The sequence below is a fragment of the Hyperoodon ampullatus genome (genome assembly GCF_949752795.1).
Source record: "Hyperoodon ampullatus genome assembly, chromosome: X".
Lineage (NCBI taxonomy): Eukaryota > Metazoa > Chordata > Mammalia > Artiodactyla > Ziphiidae > Hyperoodon > Hyperoodon ampullatus.
In genome coordinates this window covers 37525462-37547052 of record NC_136913.1, presented here as the reverse complement: position 1 = coordinate 37547052, position 21591 = coordinate 37525462, and the positions used below count along the sequence as shown (strand labels likewise).

General features: G+C 41.2%; 1 protein-coding gene across 1 annotated transcript in view; it reads left to right on the top strand.

Annotated features, from left to right (window-relative positions):
- Nucleotides 1-17790, top strand: part of MED14 (mediator complex subunit 14) — a gene marked incomplete at its 5' end in the record, with an annotated part of 72816 nt that extends 55026 nt beyond the window's left edge. Inside the window, 6 exons of the mRNA XM_079727352.1 lie at nt 489-724; nt 2819-2998; nt 3097-3204; nt 13857-13982; nt 14385-14577; nt 17179-17790. Of these exons, the coding sequence (XP_079583478.1) occupies nt 489-724; nt 2819-2998; nt 3097-3204; nt 13857-13982; nt 14385-14577; nt 17179-17252 (917 nt within the window). The 3' untranslated portion in view covers nt 17253-17790. The remainder of the gene's footprint in view (nt 1-488; nt 725-2818; nt 2999-3096; nt 3205-13856; nt 13983-14384; nt 14578-17178) is intronic.
- Between the last annotated feature and the right edge of the window lie 3801 nt (nt 17791-21591).

Sequence of the window (21591 nt, the reverse complement as noted above, 5' to 3'; positions counted from 1 at the left end):
AGCCCAGCTGGGTGATTCTTCCAGGCTCTGCTGGGCTCACTCATGCATCTGTGGTCAGCTCCTGGGTTGGCTGGGGCCTGGCTTCTCTCTGCTGCTTATGGTCTCATACTTGATCATGGGCTTGCTCAACTGGGGCTGGACAGGATTCCAAGAGAGTCAGTAAAAGCCTAGGCCTGCAGCTGGCACTGTGTCATTTCCACTGCATTCTGTAGGCCACAGCAAGTCACAAGGCCAGCCCAGATCCCAAGTAAAGAAGTAGACCCCACTCCTTGAAGGAACTGCTGCAAAGTCACACTGCAAGGGACCTGGCTGCAGGGAGGAGAATAACTGTAAGGAAACTAATATGTGATTGTTAACACCACAGGGAGTAACGGAAACAGTATGGATTGCTATAGAAAAGTAAAGGTGTTTAATAAAAGCAAAACAGGGAACAATGAGATTGTGTGTATTTGTAAAAAAAAAAAAAATGACGTTTTCCTTCCCAAAAGGTTCCCAAACGATGCCCACAAACATGCCTCCACCTCGTAAACTACCTCAGCGCTCCTGGGCGGCCTCCATCCCTACCATCCTCACTCACAGTGCCTTGAATATTTTACTGCTGCCCTCTCCAACGCCAGGCCTCGTGCCCGGCCTAGCAGGTAGTTACCTTTGTTCTCCGCTTGAGAGATTCCTTGGATCCGTCATCATGAGACGACACCTTCAAAGAATTATTCAACAAGAAACGGTATGTGAGTACCTGCTGAATTCCTAAGTGGTGATTGTCAAAGCAGGTGCTAAGTTGCTTCCTAGAGTAGGATCTGAACTGAAGTGCTATTCCCTTACCTCCTTTAACCAGCCTGTTAGAATTATGTTTTGCCCTCCACCCTAGCATTAAAAATGGATCCACTATTTTCTTTTCCATTCTTACATTAACAAATTCCTTCACTTACAATTTGCCATACTCTGGCTATCATGGACCTGGAGATAGGTCCCCACGATACCATAGAACAAGTGCATCCAGGATCTGACTTGGTAGAGAATAGCATATGAGTAACTACTTGCCCTCTGGAATGCTTCTGCAGGCAGGCTGAATCTGAATCTGTGATCATAAAATTATTCATGATCACAAGGATGAAAGCTACTTTTTAAATACATGAGCAATTGGGGATTTCCATGGCGGTCCAGTGGCTAAGACGTGCTTCCAGTGCACAGGGCCTGGGTTCGATCTCTAGTCAGGGAACTAGATCCTACATGCTGCAACTAAGAGTTCGCATGCCGCAACTAAGACCTGGCACGGCCAGAATAAATAAATAAATAAGTATTTTTTAAAAACACATGAGCAACTGAATTGATTTAAAATTCTTATAGAAAAAGACTTCTATCCTGTGGTGATACCCTTAGGAGACAGTTCAGAGTTGAGAGCACGAGTTCTGTAGTCAGGCTACCCCAGTTTGTAGCCAGGTCATGCCACTGGCTGGTACGAGCTTCGGCACATTTCTTCACCTTTTTGATAATAGTAGATAGTAGTATCTACCTAACTCACAACAGTTGTGGGAATTTGAGGTAACTTCATATAAAACCTTTACATAATGTTTTGGTATTCAGTTACATATTATTTATAATAATTATTATTGATATTTATGTTAATGAGGTAGTCAGAATGGTGAATGTTTAAAATAGCCTCTCCACAGATGGCGCCAAGCTATTTTGCAACCTTTATATTCAAATTTGAAAGAAAGAAAAGTTTTAACATAAGTTGAAATAAATTAGCATTCAAAAGTAATCATCAGACCTGTGATCTAGCCTCACCTCTGCCACTTAAAAGCCATGTAAGCTTTCAGCCCTTTGAACCTCATTTTGCTTATCTGCATAATCAGCATATTAGGCTAGAGCAGAGGTCAGTAAACTATGGGCCTCGAGGCCAAGTCCTGCCCTCCACCTGTTTTTGTAAAGTTTCATCGGAACACAGCCACACGCATTCAATTGCATATCGTCTATGGGTGGTTGCAGCAGAGACCATAGAACCTAAAATATTTACCAACCCCTGGATTAGCATATCGTCCCAGTCCAGATCTAACATTTTGTAATTGAACTCTTTATTCTTTTTTCCTACTGGATCTTTTTTAAAAAACTTATTGTGGACAATTTTAAGCATATACAGAAGTAGAGAGAATCGTATAATAAACCTTTCTGTTCTCATCACCCACCTTCAACAGTGAACTCACACTAATGTTGTTTCATCTATAACTCCTCCTCCCAGATTGTTTGACAGCAAATTCCTGACATCATTTCATCCATAGTTTCTTTATCATCAGATTTCTAATTGGTGTCCAGATTTCCCAAGTTGTCACAGGTTTTACCATCTGAATCAAAATCCATACATGTTCTTAAGTCCTTTCTAAACAATAGGTTCCCCCTCCATTTCTCATTAGATAATGTATTTGTTGAAGAAGCCATATCATTTGTCCTGTGGAGTTTCTCACAGTCTGGATCTTGCTGATCACATCCCTTTGGAATCATCTAACATGTTCTTTTGATCTCCATATTTCTGTAATATTGATCAACCCTGTGGATCTGACTACTGAATTCAGGCTCAAGTTGGTTGTGGTTTTGATAGGTGGTATTATGTTCTTCCATCAAGAGACACATAATGTCTGATTGCCTCTCTTTGCCATATGGTTAGCAATTGCTGGTGCCCAGTGCCTAGATACCTTTTTGTGGAACAGGTATCAACTTAGTTGTTTTCCTTTTAAACACTTCTCTAGTTACCATTTTCATTTTCCCTTTGACTTACATATTATTTCACGTGTTAATTTGATGCATGCTTCTTGTTTTTCAGCTACAGCTGATAAATTCCAATGAACCCGGAGTGATCATGTTTAAGACTGATGCGCTGAAATGCAGAGTAGCCCTTAGTCCCAAAACCAACCAAACACTTCAGCTAAAAGTGACACCCGAAAATGCAGGACAGTGGAAACCTGATGAACTTCAAGTTTTAGAGAAATTCTTTGAAACAAGAGTATGTGTTTCTTAATGCATAATTTTAATACAGTCAGTGAAACAGAGGAGTCAAGGTAGAATGAAGAGTAACTTAACTTGCTTTATTTATCCTTGTAGGTTGCAGGACCGCCATTTAAAGCCAATACATTAATAGCTTTCACCAAGCTGTTAGGAGCTCCTACACACATCCTCAGGGACTGTGTGCATATTATGAAGCTAGAGTTGGTAAGTTACAGTGACACACAGACTTCTCTAGCCAGGTCGGTCTGAGGAGGTTGGAGTTGGTGGGAACAGTATATGTTGGTTTTCACCCATTTATGTTATGTACTTCATTTTTCTCTTGCATTCTTAATTTTTAACTTAAATTTTATTTGTCTTTGGGTAGGTAACACAATCCTCTTATATCTTTTGAATTTAGAGCGAGGTGATACAGTGGGAAATTTCGCATCCATCCCTATCCAGCCATCTAGTCCTCCTCCCCACAAGCAGTCTAAGTTATCAGTGGCTTCTCTCTTATAAAAAGATGCATTTAATATACTCTTCCTACTCCCAGATCATGAAATAATCCTCCCCTGGTTTCTCCTAATACTGTTATGGAATCATTTTGTAAACTACTTATATATTTGATCCATTTAAAATATACCTTGTGGTCAAATGGTGAGGTATGGGTCCAATTTTTTCAGATGCCCCCAACTGCCCTAAACCATTTATTGAAAAATCTATCCTCTCCAGTGAGATTTTTTTTTTAACATCTTTATTGGAGTATAATTGCTTTACAATGGTGTGTTAGTTTCTGCTTTATAACAAAGTGAATCAGTTATACATATACATATGTTCCCATATCTCTTCCCTCTTGCGTCTCCCTCCCTCCCACCCTTCCTATCCCACCCCTCCAGTCGGTCACAAAGCACCGAGCTGATCTCCCTGTGCTGTGCAGCTGCTTGCCACTAGCTATCTACCTTACGTTTGGTAGTATAGATGTCCATGCCACTCTCTCACTTTCTCACAGCTTACCCTTCCCCCTCCCCATATCCTCAAGTCCATCCTCTAGTAGGTGTGTGTCTTTATTCCCGTCTTACTCCTAGGTTTTTCATGACTTTTTTTTTCTTAGATTCCATATATATGTTAGCATACGGTATTTGTCTTTCTCTTTCTGACTTACTTCACTCTGTATGACAGACTCTAGATCCATCCACCTCACTACAAATAACTCAATTTCGTTTCTTTTTATGGCTGAGTAATATTCCATTGTATATATGTGCCACATCTTCTTTATCCATTCATCCGATGATGGACACTTAGGTTGCTTCCATCTCCTGGCTATTGTAAATAGAGCTGCAATGAATATTTTGGTACATGACTCTTTTTGAATTATGGTTTGCTCAGGGTATATGCCCAGTAGTGGGATTGCTGGGTCATATGGTAGTTCTATTTGTAGTTTTTTAAGGAACCTCCATACTGTTCTCCATAGTGGCTGTACCAATTCACATTCCCACCAGCAGTGCAAGAGGGTTCCCTTTTTTCCACACCCTCTCCAGCATTTATTGTTTCTAGATTTTTGGATGATGGCCATTCTGACTGGTGTGAGATGATATCTCATTGTAGTTTTGATTTGCATTTCTCTAATGATTAATGACGTTCAGGATTCTTTCATGTGTTTGTTGGCAATCTGTATATCTTCTTTGCAGAAATGTCTATTTAAGTCTTCTGCCCATTTTTCGATTGGCTTGTCTGTTTTTTTGTTATTGAGCTGCATGAGCTGCCTGTAAATTTTGGAGATTAATCCTTTGTCAGTTGCTTCATTTGCAAATATTTTCTCCCATTCTGAGGGTTGTCTTTTGGTCTTGTTTATGGTTTCCTTTGCTGTGCAAAAGCTTTGAAGTTTCATTAGGTCCCATTTGTTTATTTTTGTTTTTATTTCCATTTCTCTAGGAGGTGGGTCAAAAAGGATCTTGCTGTGATTTATGTCATAGAGTGTTCTGCCTATGTTTTGCTCTAAGAGTTTGATAGTTTCTGGCCTTACATTTAGGTCTTTAACCCATTTTGAGCTTATTTTTGTGTATGGTGTTAGGGAGTGTTCTAATCTCATACTTTTACATGTACCTGTCCAGTTTTCCCAGCACCACTTACTGAAGAGGCTGTCCTTTCTCCACTGTACATTCCTGCCTCCTTTCTCAAAGATAAGGTGACCATATGTGCATGGGTTTATCTCTGGGCTTTCTATCCTGTTCCATTGATCTATCTTTCTGTTTTTGTGCCAGTACCATACTGTCTTGATTACTGTAGCTTTGTAGTATAGTCTGAAGTCAGGGAGCCTGACCCCTCCAGCTCCGTTTTTCGTTCTCAAGATTGCTTTGGCTATTCGGGGTCTTCTGTGTTCCCATACAAATTGTGAATTTTTTTGTTCTAGTTCTGTGAAAAACGCCAGTGCTAGTTTGATAGGACTGCATTGAATCTGTAGATTGCTTTGGGTAGTAGAGTCATTTTCACAATGTTGATTCTTCCAATCCAAGAACATGATATGTCTCTCCATCTATTTGTATCATCTTTAATTTCTTTCATCAGTGTCTTATAATTTTCTGCATACAGGTCTTTTGTCTCCTTAGGTAGGTTTATTCCTAGATATTTTATTCTTTTTGTTGCAGTGGTAAATGGGAGTGTTTCCTTAATTTCACTTTCAGATTTTTCATCATTAGTGTATAGGAATGCCAGAGATTTCTGTGCATTAATTTTGTATCCTGCTACTTTACCAAATTCATTGATTAGCTCTATTAGTTTTCTGGTAGCATCTTTAGGATTCTCTATGTATAGTATCATGTTATCTGCAAACAGTGACAGATTTACTTCTTCTTTTCCGATTTGGATTCCTTTTATTTCCTTTTCTTCTCTGATTGCTGTGGCTAAAACTTCCAAAACTATGTTGAATAAGAGTGGTGAGCGTGGGCAACCTTGTCTTGTTCCTGATCTTAGTGGAAATGGTTTCAGTTTTTCACCATTGAGGACGATGTTGGCTGTGGGTTTGTCATGTATGGCCTTTATTATGTTGAGGAAAGTTCCCTCTATGCCTACTTTCTGCAGGGTTTTTATCATAAATGGGTGTTGAATTTTGTCAAAAGCTTTCTCTGCATCTATTGAGATGATCATGGTTTTTCTCCTTCAATTTGTTAATATGGTGTATCACTTTGATTGATTTGCATATATTGAAGAATCCTTGCATTCCTGGAATAAACCCCACTCGATCATGGTGTATGATCCTTTTAATGTGCCGTTGGATTCTGTTTGCTAGTATTTTGTTGAGGATTTTTGCATCTATGTTCATCAGTGATATAGGCCTGTAGTTTTCTTTGTTTGTGACATCCTTTTCTGGTTTTGGTATCAAGGTGATGGTGGCCTTGTAGAATGAGTTTGGGAGTGTTCCTCCCTCTGCTATATTTTGGAAGAGTTTGAGAAGGATAGGTGTTAGCTCTTCTCTAAATGCTTGATAGAATTCGCCTGTGAAGCCATCTGGTCCTGGGCTTTTGTTTGTTGGAAGATTTTTAATCACAGTTTCAATTTCAGTGCTTGTCATTGGTCTGTTCATATTTTCTATTTCTTCCTCAGACAGTCTTGGCAAGTTGTGCATTTCTAAGAATTTGTCCATTTCTTCCAGGTTGTCCATTTTATTGGCATAGAGTTGCTTGTAGTCATCTCTCATGATCTTTTGTATTTCTGCAGTGTCAGTTGTTACTTCTCCTTTTTCATTTCTAATTCTATTGATTTGAGTCTTCTCCCTTTTTTCTTGATGAGTCTGGCTAATGGTTTATCAATTTTGTTTATCTTCTCAAAGAACCAGCTTTTAGTTTTATTGAACTTTGCTATCATTTCCTTCATTTCTTTTTCATTTATTTCTGGTCTGATCTTTATGATTTCTTTCCTTCTGCTAACTTTGGGGCTTTTTTGTTCTTCTTTCTCTAATTGCTTTAGGTGCAAGGCTGGGTTGTTTATTCGAGATGTTTCCTGTTGCTTAAGGTAGGATTGTATTGCTGTAAACTTCCCTCTTAGAACTGCTTTTGCTGCATCCCATAGGTTTTGGGTCGTCGTGTCTCCATTGTCATTTGTTTCTAGGTATTTTTTAATTTCCTCTTTGATTTCTTCAGGGATTACTTCGTTACTAAGTAATGTATTGTTTAGCCTCCATGTGTTTGTATTTTTTACAGATCTTTTCCTGTAATTGATATCTAGTCTCATAGCGTTGTGGCCAGAAAGGATAGTTGATACAATTTCAATTTTCTTTTTTTTTTTTTTAAGAAAACAGAAATATTTATAATACATTTCAGAAAATCTTTAACAACAGTTAAAAACGATTTTAAAGAAAAGAAGTTTGACTCCTTAAAGGGCCACGCTCCAGTTATGCTGACCATCACTTAACTGGAACAGTTGCTTTGCATCAATCCTGGATATATGTTGCCCTACAGAATAGCTGACTTTACTGAGTTGCCTGAAACAGATTTTAAACGGTGCTACATACAAATAATAAGCTATCATATGAGGTTCAAACTATATAAGATGGCAACAGATTACACAGTTGAATCACTAGGGTGATGTAAAATAATTGTTCTAAAATGCACTATCACCATGAAGCAACATCTTCCTACCATGTGCCCAGCACTGTGCTAGGGGCTGGATTATTAAGCATTAATTTGAAAAATTGCTTTCTCTTTTAAGATTGTGAAGGTAACCCCAAACTCTTATTCATATTTTTAAAGGTTAAATGACATTTTACACGCACAACACAGCCATTACATAACAGGCATAGAATACTTTTTACGACTTGGATAGTTCTTTTTTCTTTTTTTAAGTGCACTAGCAACTCTATTTTCAAATGCTATCGAATTCTTAAGGGTCTGAAAACCTACATGTAAGAATGGACTGTCTCATCCACTCACTTGTTTTGTGTAATAAGTGTTTGAACACAGGCATGCCATTTCGGAGTTCACAGTGAGGCTAAGCTGTACTTCAGCGTTTTCGTAGCAAGCAAAAACAATTTCAGCAACGGTCCTCATTTCCCCTGGTAATTTTTTTTTTTTCTTTTCATGGCGAGTTACTAAATGCTCGATACTAGAGTCAAAAAGAAACCTGACATCTGCGGAGGTGTTGAGGGGGTGTTAATAGTTCTAGTTAGATGTTTAGGGAACGTTGAGGACAAGATTTTAAAACAGCAAATACAGGGAGAAGGGGGAAATGGTGGTTTCGGATGACTCTCTCCTCCCTCCACTTTCTCTCTTCACCAATCCGTATGCCCCCCAGTTTAGAGGCGGGTTCAGCGAGATCAGGCTGCAGGAAACCGGGAGACTCCTCGGCACTGCCGCCCCGGCCTCGTGATGTAATTGTTATTGCTTACTCGGAGCCTGAACCGCCGAGAGCTGCCCAAGAAGTGGCAGCCCAGTGCCTTCTGCCTTGTCTTGTAGGGTCAGATTCTTCCCGGGGATGGTGTAGATTCGAGAACTGACTCCGCTGGAGACTTCGCAGTGACAAAGCAGCTGAAGATAAACCCTGCTCCCGGGTCCTCCGCCGTCCGAGGAGCTGAATGGGGCGCTCCTCAGGTCTCCTTCCCAGTTTTCCTCTCGGACTCACTCCGCATTTATCCCTGGCTGCCTCCTACGTGCTGGGCGTGGGGTCAGAGTGACCCGCAGTTAGTGCCCGTGCCCCCCAAGATCAAAGCAAGACACACAGATTACAAGGTGGTGCAAGTTGGGGGTGGGCGAGAAGGAGCCAAGGGGACACGTGTCGTGGGCGAAATGGGAGGAGGGGGACACCTAGGGCGCCGGCACCCAGGAGGGGACCCGGGGAGTCCCGGCCCCCAGTCGGTGCCCCCAGCACGAGCCTTTGGCCTGTGTCTCGAGATTGGTTCTCCCCGGGCCCCGGGAGGAGCTGTACGGGCGCCTTCGGCCGTGGCGGCAGCTGGACAGAGCTGGGAGCCACGGGGGACAGCGCAGGCACGTGGAGCACCTACCTCTCCCCACCGCCACGGTCCTCCCGCCGCCTCAGGGCCCCGCAGTCCCTGCCCGGCCGGCCGGAGGGTGGGCAAGAAGGAAAACCAGCCAACCGAGGGGGCCCCTCAGCTCCCGCGAGCCTCCGGGACCCGGGTGCCTTCCTCCCGCCCTGGTGACAATGGGAAGGAAGGGGAAGAAAGCTCAATTTTCTTAAATTTACCAAGGCTTGATTTGTGACCCAAGATATGATCTATCCTGGAGAATGTTCCATGAGCACTTGAGAAAAATGTGTATTCTGTTGTTTTTGGATGGAATGTCCTATAAATATCAATTAAGTCCATCTTGTTTAATGTATCATTTAAAGCTTGTGTTTCCTTATTTATTTTCATTTTGGATGATCTGTCCATTGGTGAAAGTGGGGTGTTAAAGTCCCCTACTATGAATGTGTTACTGTCGATTTCCCCTTTTATGGCTGTTAGTATTTGCCTTATGTATTGAGGTGCTCCTGTGTTGGGTGCATAAAAATTTACAATTGTTATATCTTCTTCTTGGATCAGTCCCTTGATCATTATGTAGTGTCCTTCTTTGTCTCTTGTAATAGTCTTTATTTTAAAGTCTATTTTGTCTGATATGAGAATTGCTACTCCAGCTTTCTTTTGGTTTCCATTTGCATGGAATATCTTTTTCCATCCCCTCACTTTCAGTCTGTATGTGCCCCTAGGTCTGAAGTGGGTCTCTTGTAGACAGCATATATATGGGTCTTGTTTTTGTATCCATTCAGCCAGTCTGTGTCTTTTGGTGGGAGCATTTAGTCCATTTACATTTAAGGTAATTATTGATACGTATGTTCCTATTCTCATTTTCTTAATTGTTCGGGGTTTGTTATTGTAGGTCTTTTCCTTCTGTTGTGTTTCTTGCCTAGAGAAGTTCCTTTAGCATTTGTTGTAAAGCTGGTTTGGTGGTGCTGAACTCTCTCAGCTTTTGCTTGTCTGTAAAGGTTTTAATTTCTCCATCAAATCTGAATGAGATCCTTGCTGGGTGGAGTAATCTTGGTTGTAGGTTTTTCTCCTTCATCACTTTAAATATGTCCTGCCAGTCCCTTCTGGCTTGCAGAGTTTCTGCTGAAAGATCAGCTGTTAACCTTATGGGGATTCCCTTGTGTGTTATTTGTTGTTTTTCCCTTGCTGCTTTTTATATGTTTTCTTTGTATTTGATTTTTGACAGTTTGATTAATATGTGTCTTGGTGTATTTCTCCTTGGATTTATCCTGTATGGGACTCTCTGTGCTTCCTGGACTTGATTAACTATTTCCTTTCCCATATTAGGGAAGTTTTCAACTATAATCTCTTCAAATATTTTCTCAGTCCCTTTCTTTTTCTCTTCTTCTTCTGGAACCCCTATAATTCGAATGTTGGTGCATTTAATGTTGTCCCAGAGGTGTCTGAGACTGTTCTCTGTTCTTTTCATTCTTTTTTCTTTATTCTGCTCTGCCATAGTTACTTCCACTATTTTATCTTCCAGGTCACTTTTCCGTTCTTCTGCCTCAGTTATTCTGCTATTGATCCCTTCTAGAGTATTTTTAATTTCATTTATTGTGGTGTTCATCATTGCTTGTTTCCTCTTTAGTTCTTCTAGGTCCTTGTTAACTGTTTCTTGCATTTTGTCTATTCTATTTCCAAGATTTTGGATCTTCTTTACTATCATTATTCTGAATTCTTTTTCAGGTAGACTGCCTATTTCCTCTTCATTTGTTAGGTCTGGTGGGTTTTTATCTTGCTCCTTCATCTGCTGTGTGTTTTTCTGTCTTCTCATTTTGCTTATCTTACTGTGTTTGGGGTCTCCTTTTTGCAGGCTGTAGGTTCGTAGTTCCCGTTGTTTTTGGTGTCTGTCCCCAGTGGCTAAAGTTGTTTCAGTGGGTTGTGTAGGCTTCTTGGTGGAGGGGTCTACTGCCTGTGTTCTGGTGGATGAGGCTGGATCTTGTCTTTCTGGTGGGCAGGTCCACGTCTGGTGGTATGTTTTGCGGTGTCTGTGGCCTTATTATGATTTTAGGCAGCCTCTCTGCTAATGGGTGGGGTTGTGTTCCTGTCTTGCTAGTTGTGTGGCATAGGGTGTCCAGCACTGTAGCTTGCTGGTCGTTGAGTGAAGCTGGGTGCTGGTGTTGAGATGGAGATCTCTGGGAGATTTTTGCCATTTGATATTATGTGGAGCTGGGAGGTCTCTTGTGGACCAGTGTCCTGAATTTGGCTCTCCCACCTCAGAGGTACAGTGCTGACTCCTGCCTGCAGCACCAAGAGCCTTTCATCCACACGGCTCAGAATAAAAGGGAGAAAAAATAGAAAGAAAGAGGATAAAATAAAATAAAGGTAAAATAAAGTTATTAAAATAAAAAATAATTATTAAGAAAAAAAATTTTTTTTAAGTAAAAAAAAAAAAAAACGGACGGACAGAACCTTAGGACAAATGTTGAAAGCAAAGCTATACAGACAGGGCTTCCCTGGTGGCGCAGTGATTGAGAGTCCACCTGCTGATCTAGGGGACACTGGTTCGTGCCCCGGTCTGGGAAGTTCCCTCATGCCGCGGAGCGGCTGGGCCCGTGAGCCATGGCCGCTGAGCCTGCACATCCGGAGCCTGTGCTCCGCGACGGGAGAGGCCACAATAGTGAGAGGCCCGCGTACTGCAGGAAAAAAAAAAAAGCTATACAGACAAAATCTCACACAGAAGCATACACATACACACTGACAAAAAGAGGAAAAGGGGAAAAAATAATAAATCTTGCTCTCAAAGTCCACCTCCTCAATTTGGGATGATTCATTGTCTATTCATGTATTCCACCGATGCAGGGTACATCAAGTTGATTGTGGAGATTTATTCCGCTGCTCCTGAGGCCGCTGGGAGAGATTTCCGTTTCTCTTCTTTGTTCGCACAGCTCCCGGGGCTCAGCTTTGGATTTGGCCCCGCCTCTGCGTGTAGGTCGCCGGAGGGCGTCTGTTCTTCTCTCAGACAGGACAGGGTTAAAGGAGCAGCTGATTTGGGGGCTCTGGCTCACTCAGGCCGGGGGGAGGGGGGTACGGATGTGGGGCGAGCCTGTGGCGGCAGAGACCGGCGTGACGTTGCACCAGCCTGAGGCGCACCGTGCGTTCTCCCGGGGAAGTTGTCCCTGGATCCCAGGACCCTGGCAGTGGCGGGCTGCACAGGCTCCCCGGAACGGAGGTGTGGATAGTGACCTGTGCTCGCACACAGGCCTCGTGGCGGCGGCAGCAGCCCCAGCGTCCCACGCCCGTCTCTGGGGTCCGCGCTGTTAGCCGCGGCTCGCGCCCGTCTCTGGAACTCCTTTAAGCAGCGCTCTGAATCCCCTCTCCTCGCGCACCAGGAAACAAAGAGGGAAGAAAAAGTCTCTTGCCTCTTCGGCAAGTCCAGACTTTTCCCCGGACTCCCTGGCGGCTAGCCGTGGTGTACTAACCCCTTCAGGCTGTGTTCACGCCGCCAGTCCTCTCCCTGCGCTCCGACCGAAGCCCGAGCCTCAGCTCCCAGCCATGCCCCCTCCGGCGGGTGAGCAGACAAGCCCCTCGGGCTGGTGAGTGCCGGTCGGCACCGATCCTCTGTGCGGGAATCTCTCCGCTTTGCCCTCCGCACCCCTGTTGCTGTGCTCTCCTCCAGGGCTCCAAAGCTTCCCCCCTCCACCACCCGCAGTCTCCACCCGCGAAGGGGCTTCCTAGTGTGTGGAAACCTTTCCTCCTTCACGGCTCCCTCCCACTGGTGCAGGTCCCGTCCCTATTCTTTTGTCTCTGTTTATTCTTTTTTCTTTTGCCCTACCCGGGTACGTGGGGAGTTTCTTGCCTTTTGGGAGGTCTGAGGTCTTCTGCCAGCGTTCAGTGGGTGTTCTGTAGGAGTTGTTCCACGTGTAGCTGTATTTCTGATGTACTGTGGGGAGGAAGGTGATCTCCGCGTCTTACTCTTTCGCCATCTTCCCCCTCTCTCCCTCTGGGGAGATTTTTAAATGCCTCTTCTTTCCTATGAAAGTATACAATTATATACCTGGAATCCAGATGGCAGCTAATTTTATTTTTCCAATCTTGCAGTAGTCCTTTCGTTTTAATGTTTCTAGCATTGCTTTGGGTAATTCCAAATACCTCACTCCTTTTTTCAGTTGGTGTTTTATTATTAATATTGGGACGGCAGTGTTCCTTTGCTAGTAGTCTCAGCATTTGGCTTCTGCTCTGATAGGCTATAGGAAACATTATTTATGTTAAAAAAATCCATTTGAGTTTTTAAAGGAGTAAATATTTATGTCACTAAAAAAGCTCCAGTAGATATAATTTAAAATTATTAATGCAGTTTGACTAGTTTGTTTTAGGGAAGGAGTTGGAAATGAGACTGAAAAGTCTAGATTGGCACCAGTTAAGCGCCTTGAATGCCGGTGTTGGTCCTTGGCGGGTGGAGTGGGACAGCATGGATCACTGCATGTCACTGAGCATTTGTGAGCTAGATTAGAACCATGCTCTAAGACATTTGTCTGGCAGTAGTGTAAGGATGGATTGGGAGAGGCAGCCAATGGAAGGGACCATTAGGGGGGCTACGGGAGAAGTAACGGAGCCCTGAGCTCAGTGGCATCAGTGAAAATAGAGAGAAGGGAAGAGATGTCAGAGACACCGCGGAAAGAGAACCCGCAGGCCTTGGGAATTAATGAAGTGGGAGGGAAGGAAGGTGAACATATATAAATCCAGAGCTGACTCTTCAGTTAGGAACTTCACATGTATATTTCCTTTGAGAAAAGGGAGGTTATCAACTTTATGATCTACTGATAATTGAGTATAAAATTCCATCTAACCTTTCAGGCTCCTACACTAGAATATAATTTTAAATGTTCATATGACTTTATCATAATTTTTTTTCTTTTCAAAACAGTTTCCTGACCAGGCAACACAGCTAAAATGGAACGTTCAGTTTTGCCTGACGATCCCTCCCAGTGCACCGCCAATTGCACCTCCTGGGACACCTGCTGTGGTGCTGAAATCCAAAATGCTATTTTTTGTAAGTACCACCTGGCGTGCACATGTGTGTGTGTGTGTATATGGGTGCAGGTGCGCAGAGCTTCTGAGGGAGAAGCCATTTGAGGATAACAGAGCATCTTTTGGATAACTACAGAAATTACCTGTTGCTGCCAAATATAGGCCCAGATCCCTTAATTGTCAGTTTAGACCTCACATAATCTTGGTTCCTTTAGTAAGGAATTTATTGAACTAGGTAATTGTGTGACACAGTTGCATCTTAATCATAATATTGAGTTGTTTGTCACTTTTCTTGTTCTATTTAATTTTCTTTTACTTGTATTTTAATCTGACAGAGTAAATGATAGTACTTTTGATACATTTACATAAATATTTTGTTTTCTTACTGTGTTTTTATTCTCTTTTGTTTGTGTTGTGTCTACAGCTTCAGCTAACTCAGAAAACATCGGTCCCTCCCCAAGAACCTGTTAGTATTATAGTTCCAATCATTTATGACATGGCTTCAGGTACCACCCAGCAGGCAGACATTCCCAGACAGCAGAACTCTTCTGTTGCTGCTCCCATGATGGTCAGCAACATTCTGAAGAGATTTGCAGAGATGAACCCACCACGACAAGGTACATAACAAGTAGATGATATTTTATTGCATATATGTTATAAACGTTCTTTTGAGAGATCCCCCTTCTCCCGTCTGCTCCCTCCTTACCCACCTTGCCCCCCAGCCCTAGTAGTAGAGCTCTGGTTGCCGTGGCCCTCTTAATGTCTGCCTGTCGCTTTCTTCCTTTCTCACTGGTTCTTCAGTTTTGTCCATGTCTCTGCTGCCTGGACTTTATTTTTGTTAGTGATTTACTATTGGGACTGACCCAGTTGCTAATGCCAGAAGCTTGTATTTATAGCACACGTTGCCACAAAGCCCTAGGTTAGGATGATAGAATTTTCCATGGCTGTGAATTCCTGCCCCACCATCGATACCTGCCACTCTGTACATCACCAAGTTGAAATGCATGTTGGTTTCTCCTATTTCATGGTTCAGTCATGAATAGAATAATATCACTCAAACTTCTGTATCTTCTAAATGTTTTGTGAAGAATAAAAGCTGATACAAATGGCATCACTGCTTTTTGGGCTTCTTATATAAGTGTCAGGCGGGTGCAAGTGAACCTTTTCACCAAGTGCACAATGAAGCTCTCAAACTGAACATTTTCGAAGAGACCAGAATGATTCTGGTAGATAAACAAGGTCCCTTCAATACCGGAGTAGCCTATGCTTAACACAGAACTTCTGGCAGTGCTAAATTTTTTATTATAAAACATAAAGCTCAGCAAAGAGAACTTCTCTTCCATTCTGCTTATGTCTAACATTAAGGAAATTAAATTAAATTTTGCTTATTTCTAATATTAAGGAAGTCCTCTGTATCTTTCTGTTTAGAATAGTATGATAACAGAATTAGTTTTTTAAATGAGGGAAAGTTGTTCTCTGAAACATTTTTTAGGTACCACAGTGTCAAAATTTTACTAGACACAGGAATCATGGGAGAAATTATATTTTCAGCTGTTTGTTGCCCCATATTGTATACATAGACAAGTTCTCACCTACGTATAGTTTATAAGGAACGCACTGGGCAGTAGAGAAGGGTGTGCTTCTTTTGTTGTAATGCTTCTTCCACTTCTTACAATTTTCTGCTTTCATCCTTTGACTTCTCTTCTTTCAGCTCAAAATAGGTCCTTCAGAATCTAAGTTTAAAGCTGTCAGCATTTTCCAAGTAGCAGTTCACTGTAACTTTGATAATAAACACCATTCCTTCGCAAGCAGATGACTATCATTATTATGTCTCATGGAATTTAAAATTTAAAGGAAAGAATGTTTGATCCTGTTGGGATCGAGCAAGTTTTTCTCCCTATCAATAACGAAAATGTGTTTTTTAAAAAAGAAAAAGTTGTAACTTCTTTTATTTAAGAAATTGTTGCGCTATTTTGGAAGTATATTTCTTTTTTTCTTTTATTTGACCTTAGACTGGTTAAACCTTTGGATTTTTCTTTCTGTACCTTAATTTTCCAGTAGTTGGAGAGAAGGTTGCAGTGACTTGTGCAGGATCACTGCACATCCTGCCCTTTGCCGGAAGGCCATTATTCAATTGAGGTCTTCACTTCCCTCGCTCTCAGCCACTGTAGCGTTAGGCCATGCTCTAGGGAAAGGACCCAGTTTGGGGTTTCTAATATTTACAACTGGTTTTGGTTTATTGTATTGAAATATTTGAGATCTATATGTGTGTGTGTGTGTGTGTGTGTGTGTGTGTGTATACACACACACACAATAAGTAAGAGGCAGAGTATTTCGTTCTTTGAGCAAATGGGAAATTGAGAGGGTGAATCATTAACCTCCCCCCAACCCCCCCCCATACACACGCACACAAACAAATCTTGTTTTTGGATTGTTGGTGTGCTGTACTTTAGCCTCCCTCCCCTCCTCCCAAACTCATCACTTCCTCCCCGGTGAAGGAGGAATCATTTTATTTTTGTATTAATTGATGTTAACGTTGAACTCCAGAAGTTGATCAATTCCTGGAAATTTGAGGGAAACTCCAATAGATATCATAGACCTGCACTGTCCAGTATAACTGCCACTCTTCACATGTGGCTATTTAAATTTAAGTTATTTAAAATCAAATAAAATGTAAAATTCAGTTCCTCAGTCACACTGGCTATATGACAAGTGTTCAGTAGCCACAGCACACATATAGAATATTTCTGTCATCACAGAAGGTTCTATTAGTGCTGTCGTAGACATTTTTATCTGGCCTTTAATGCAACATCAGAAGGACACCATTGATGTTGTTAACTAATATATAAATATAAAATTAGATCTTTCATTAGATTCAAGAAAAGGTCGTCAGGAACCTTGAAGTCCAACTTCAAAGGCTTATCCAATGCTCCAGTGTTTCTGTAGAGAAACTCTAGGCATATTGTCTTAAATTCAGATCTAACTGGGAGTTGCCCAAAATGTCTTCATGATGAAAAAACAAAACCCAAACCAAGTATCATCTGATACTTAACACCAAAGCTTAATCCCCTATAATCTGTACAGTTAAAATCTAGTCTTTTGTTTTGGTCTTTAAAGTTCTTGCTAATTTTAGATTTAGTTACCCCTACCCCCACCGGTGTGTTAACATCATCTTTCCTGTATTGCGAATAGCTAATGACCATTTTTCTCTGTTGCAGGTGAATGCACAATATTTGCAGCTGTTCGTGATTTAATGGCTAATCTTACACTGCCCCCTGGTGGGCGTCCATAGACACTATTGTTTTTAAACCAGGAAGGCTGACAAAAGAGACAAAACAACAAAAAAAAAAATCTGAATTCAGCCTTCAGTTTAAAAAAGCAAAAGGACTTTTTTGACTTTAAGAGCTGAATATTCTAAAGTGGCAAAAATTTTCAGGGTGCACTTCTTTCATCAAAAAGACCATCAATCTTTTGTATAGTGAACTTGTATAGTGTGTTTAAATGGGACACATTTCAAACTAGGTAATACGTCAGTGTCCGTTTGCCAGTAATAGATTTAATATTCTGTTTTATACTATAAAGTATGGAAATGCCAAACTTGTTTATTTAATTGTTTTCTTATGTTTTGGGTGGAATAGTCCTTTTTTGGTTTTTGTTTTGTTTTTTAAGGCAGGTCTGTCATTTTTGAATACTGTAAAACTGTGATAAACTTTATATTGAAGCTGTATTTTAATATGACCGCTTTGAATCCTTACATGAGATGTTCTGGGAGTTGTTATAAACACATCCCAAAGAAGCAATATTTAATAAAACTAGGTTAAAAAAAGTGACCCTCACTTGTGTGTATATCAGCTCTGTAGACTTCTCAGGGCCTCCCTTCATCTTTAACCTGGTGGGGCCAGTAATTAATTTCTAATAATACATGTCTGAAATTTGACCAAAACATCTTCTTTGTTTCAAGGTTAATTTATTTTCTTTAAACATTCCTAATTTGACTGGTGGTTAACATTTAGGACCTTGGTTGTCTTTCAGTGTAGGATTTGGGTAAAAAAGAAAGAACCCAATCTTTGAGAACAGACAGTGAGTAGTTCATACTGATCAAGGATCCCAAATACTGCAGTCATTCTCTGTTGAGGATGTGGGAACTTTTCTGTTAGGCAAATTTAGTTTACAGGATACTTCTGCATATAGCATTAATTAGGAAACCAAGAACTTGAATGCTCTACCATTGCATGAAATTTCTGTGACGTTTCTTTATCTTGATTAACTTCTCCCCCTTGCCTTCCCCACCAGAATTGGGGTGGTTCTAAACAATCCCAATTTAATTTATTGTCAACAAAATGATAAAATGTTTTACCTGGAAGAAACCTGGTGCAGTGCACTCACTTGGAAGAATCCAAGACCCAGGGTCTGCCCAGGGTCAAATGGAGTTTCTGTTTGGAGCACTGTGCTGTCTCTCCCAGTCAGTCAGGAACTTTTTTAAGCTTCAAAGAACATGATCCAAAGCAAAGGTCTTCTGGAGACTTGATGTTATTTGGGAAAGTTTTTTAAATGGTAATACCATGCTGAGTTATCTGATCACTGTAATACTGGTTCTCCATGAAATTTTAGATGCTTTATCTAATTCTACTTTAAGGTGATTTAATTGAGCTTCTGTGACTATCAACTGCCAAATTCTAGTTTCAAGCATCTCATTGCAGTTAATATCTGTTCTCAACTTTGCTTGATTCTCCATTCATTTCTGGTCAGAATTGAGGCCTTCTTTGCCTTTCTTCTATGTCTTATTTCTGCCTTCATCTCCTGCTTCTCACCCAACTCTGCCACTATGCAGAAGCAGGTGACTAAACTTTTATCCTTCCCTTAACTTACCTTTTATCCTTCTGTTTTTGGTTCACCTTACAATGGTAATCACATCAGTTTGGCAGTCTGAGATGTCTTTATCAAGGGTCAGCCCTTTCCTATTTGGAGCTGAATCCTTTCTTTCATGTAGAAATCTACATGTATATACAAGAAATGTATTTTTATCTGCAGGATAATATTGTCTCAAATAATTTGATTAATAGAGTTAAATTTTCAGGCATTTTCCCTTTTAAGTGTGGTTTTGAAATATTAATTGCATTTTTAAACATGATGCATTCAGTGGATACTTTGTTCCTTATTATAAGTCATCTCTGAATGCATTGTGCAAATCAAAAGATAGGATTCAGTGAACAGAATTTGCTTTTGATGCTTATGAAGAGAAAACCCATGGATGTAAATTTTGATATCACGCTTGATACTTGGAATTGGTGCATACTTTATTACAGCTTGAAAACACTTAGCATTTGAATCCTAGGTTTCATCACAAACTATGTCTTTTGCCTCTTTTGTTAACCGAGTTCAATCAAAGGGACTGGATGCCCATAGGGATTTTGCCTAATAGGTGGTTTGGGTCTTTAGTGTGTTTCAATGTGACTTTAGAAATTTCAGTAATAAATAAAATTTATACAAGTTTCAGAGAACTACCAACTCTCTAGTTAATTTTCATGAAGATGTTTTGGCTAGTAGTCTGGTTTAATATTAGCTTAACCTTGAAGAAATTGGTCCTGATTTGCCACATTCTTTTTTCCATCTGCTGAAATGAGGACTCTGCGCTTCCAATGCAGGGAGCCGAGGGTTCAGTCCCTGGTCGGGGAACTAAGATCCCATGTGCCACGGTGCGGCCAAAAGATAAAAAAACAGAATGTATTAGAAGTATTTTCAGAATTAGAGAGGAAGAAAGCAAAAACTTTAACAGAACATGTCAAGTTATTAATAACAGGAGCACTGAACTTTGTTTGAAAACTAACACTGAGTGAGCTAAGTGCAAGCATAAACTAAAATATACATGATTTTGAATTTAAACACCACTAATAACTTTACTATGTTGTAGTTAACACAGTAACCTGTTCAGCGACGGGATACTAAATAGTCTGTTAGTCATTTTTTGGATCATGGTTAATTTGATAACTTCAAGAAATATAATTTTGCTACTCTAAATCTGGGTCCAATTTCAACATAAAAAAAGATATTTCCTGGGGCTTCCCTGGTGGCGCAGTGGTTGAGAGTCCGCCTGCCAGTGCAGGGGATGCGGGTTCATGCCCCGGTCCGGGAGGATCCCGCATGCCGCGGAGCGGCTGGGCCCGTGGGCCATGGCCGCTGGGCGTGCGCGTCCGGAGCCTGTGCTCCGCAGCCGGAGAGGCCCACGTACGGCAAAAAAAGAAGAAAAAAAAAAAAAGATATTCCTTTCTTTCATGGTTTCTTCCCCAGAAGAAATACCTATTACATTTTACTTTAATCCAGTTTACTGTCATCCAAGTGTTCTGATATAAAATCAATACACAGAAAATTATAAGAGAATTTATACTCAGGGAATTTAAGGGACAGAAAGGAAAGTTGTTAATGTATATTTCATTGTTCCTTGTGGAATTTCCTTTTTCATGTGGTTTAATGGGAATGGACAGTTTGTCTAAGGGAATGATTTGAAATTTACTTGGGGTGGATTTATTATCGAGGTTTTTACGAAAAAATTAGCAAAGGCCAGCCAGCATTGTGCTGCAGAATTCCAGGAGACTATGATCTGCTCACGGTTTTCTATAAATTGCCTCCATTTCCAGGTGGCCAGTGATTTGTTAAAATACTTTGCCCAGGAATGACTGATTGATGAAAGGGCACGTTTAGGTCAATATAAAATAATAGCTAATATTTACTGAGAGCTTACTATTGCCAGGCACTAAGTATTTCAGACTGTATTTAATTGTCACAACAACCCAGCAGGGTAGGCCTCCTTTTACTGTGAGTAAACTGAGGCCTAGACAAATGAAGTAATTTGCTGAGATCAAATTAAGATTGCTTAAGATCAAACAGCTAAGAAGCAGCATTTTGAGTCCAAAGCTGACACTCCTGAACACTGCCACTTTGCTGTGAAACAAAGTCAGGGGAAGGCGTCAATGTTTAGACTCTTCCCTCAGAGCCTTTTGACTACACACAATTTTAAAATGTTTTCCAAGCTCAGGAAGCTCACTAAAAGCAACTAAAATTGAGATGACCTCTTCGTCATTTGGAGTTGACAAGCCATTGCCTTCTGACCCTCATGGCACTTATTTGGAACTTAGATTACCTTATGCAAGGAGCTCTAATTATCATATAACCAAGAGTACTAAATCATCTAAGCTCGATGCTTCAAGATCATAGTGGAAGAAGTCCTCATCCCACTCGGGGCGATGCAGCCCTCCAGAATCCGGATGATGTGTCGTCCTGTTTTGCCTCTGCTAGGTAGCCCAATGGCGGATGTTTTTGAGCTTTGTGTCCCCTTGGCACACCGCAGGCGCATAACAGGTGCGCGGTGCAGACAGCCAACGGTCAAATTTCACTAAAGTCCAGATAGGCTACAGCCAACCTGCGGGCTTAGGATCCAGTTAAGAAAACTTTCTAGAATTGTATAACGCAAGGAACATAAGTAATTCAGTAACTGTCTTGAGCACCGTCTTACACCTCTACAATAAAAAAACAAAAAACAAAAAAACAGGAGCACAGGCTTCAGGAGAGGGAGCCCAATCGTTGGCTGGCGAGGTCTCAGTTTGGGGGAACAGAGTAGAGGCTTTCTGGGCGAG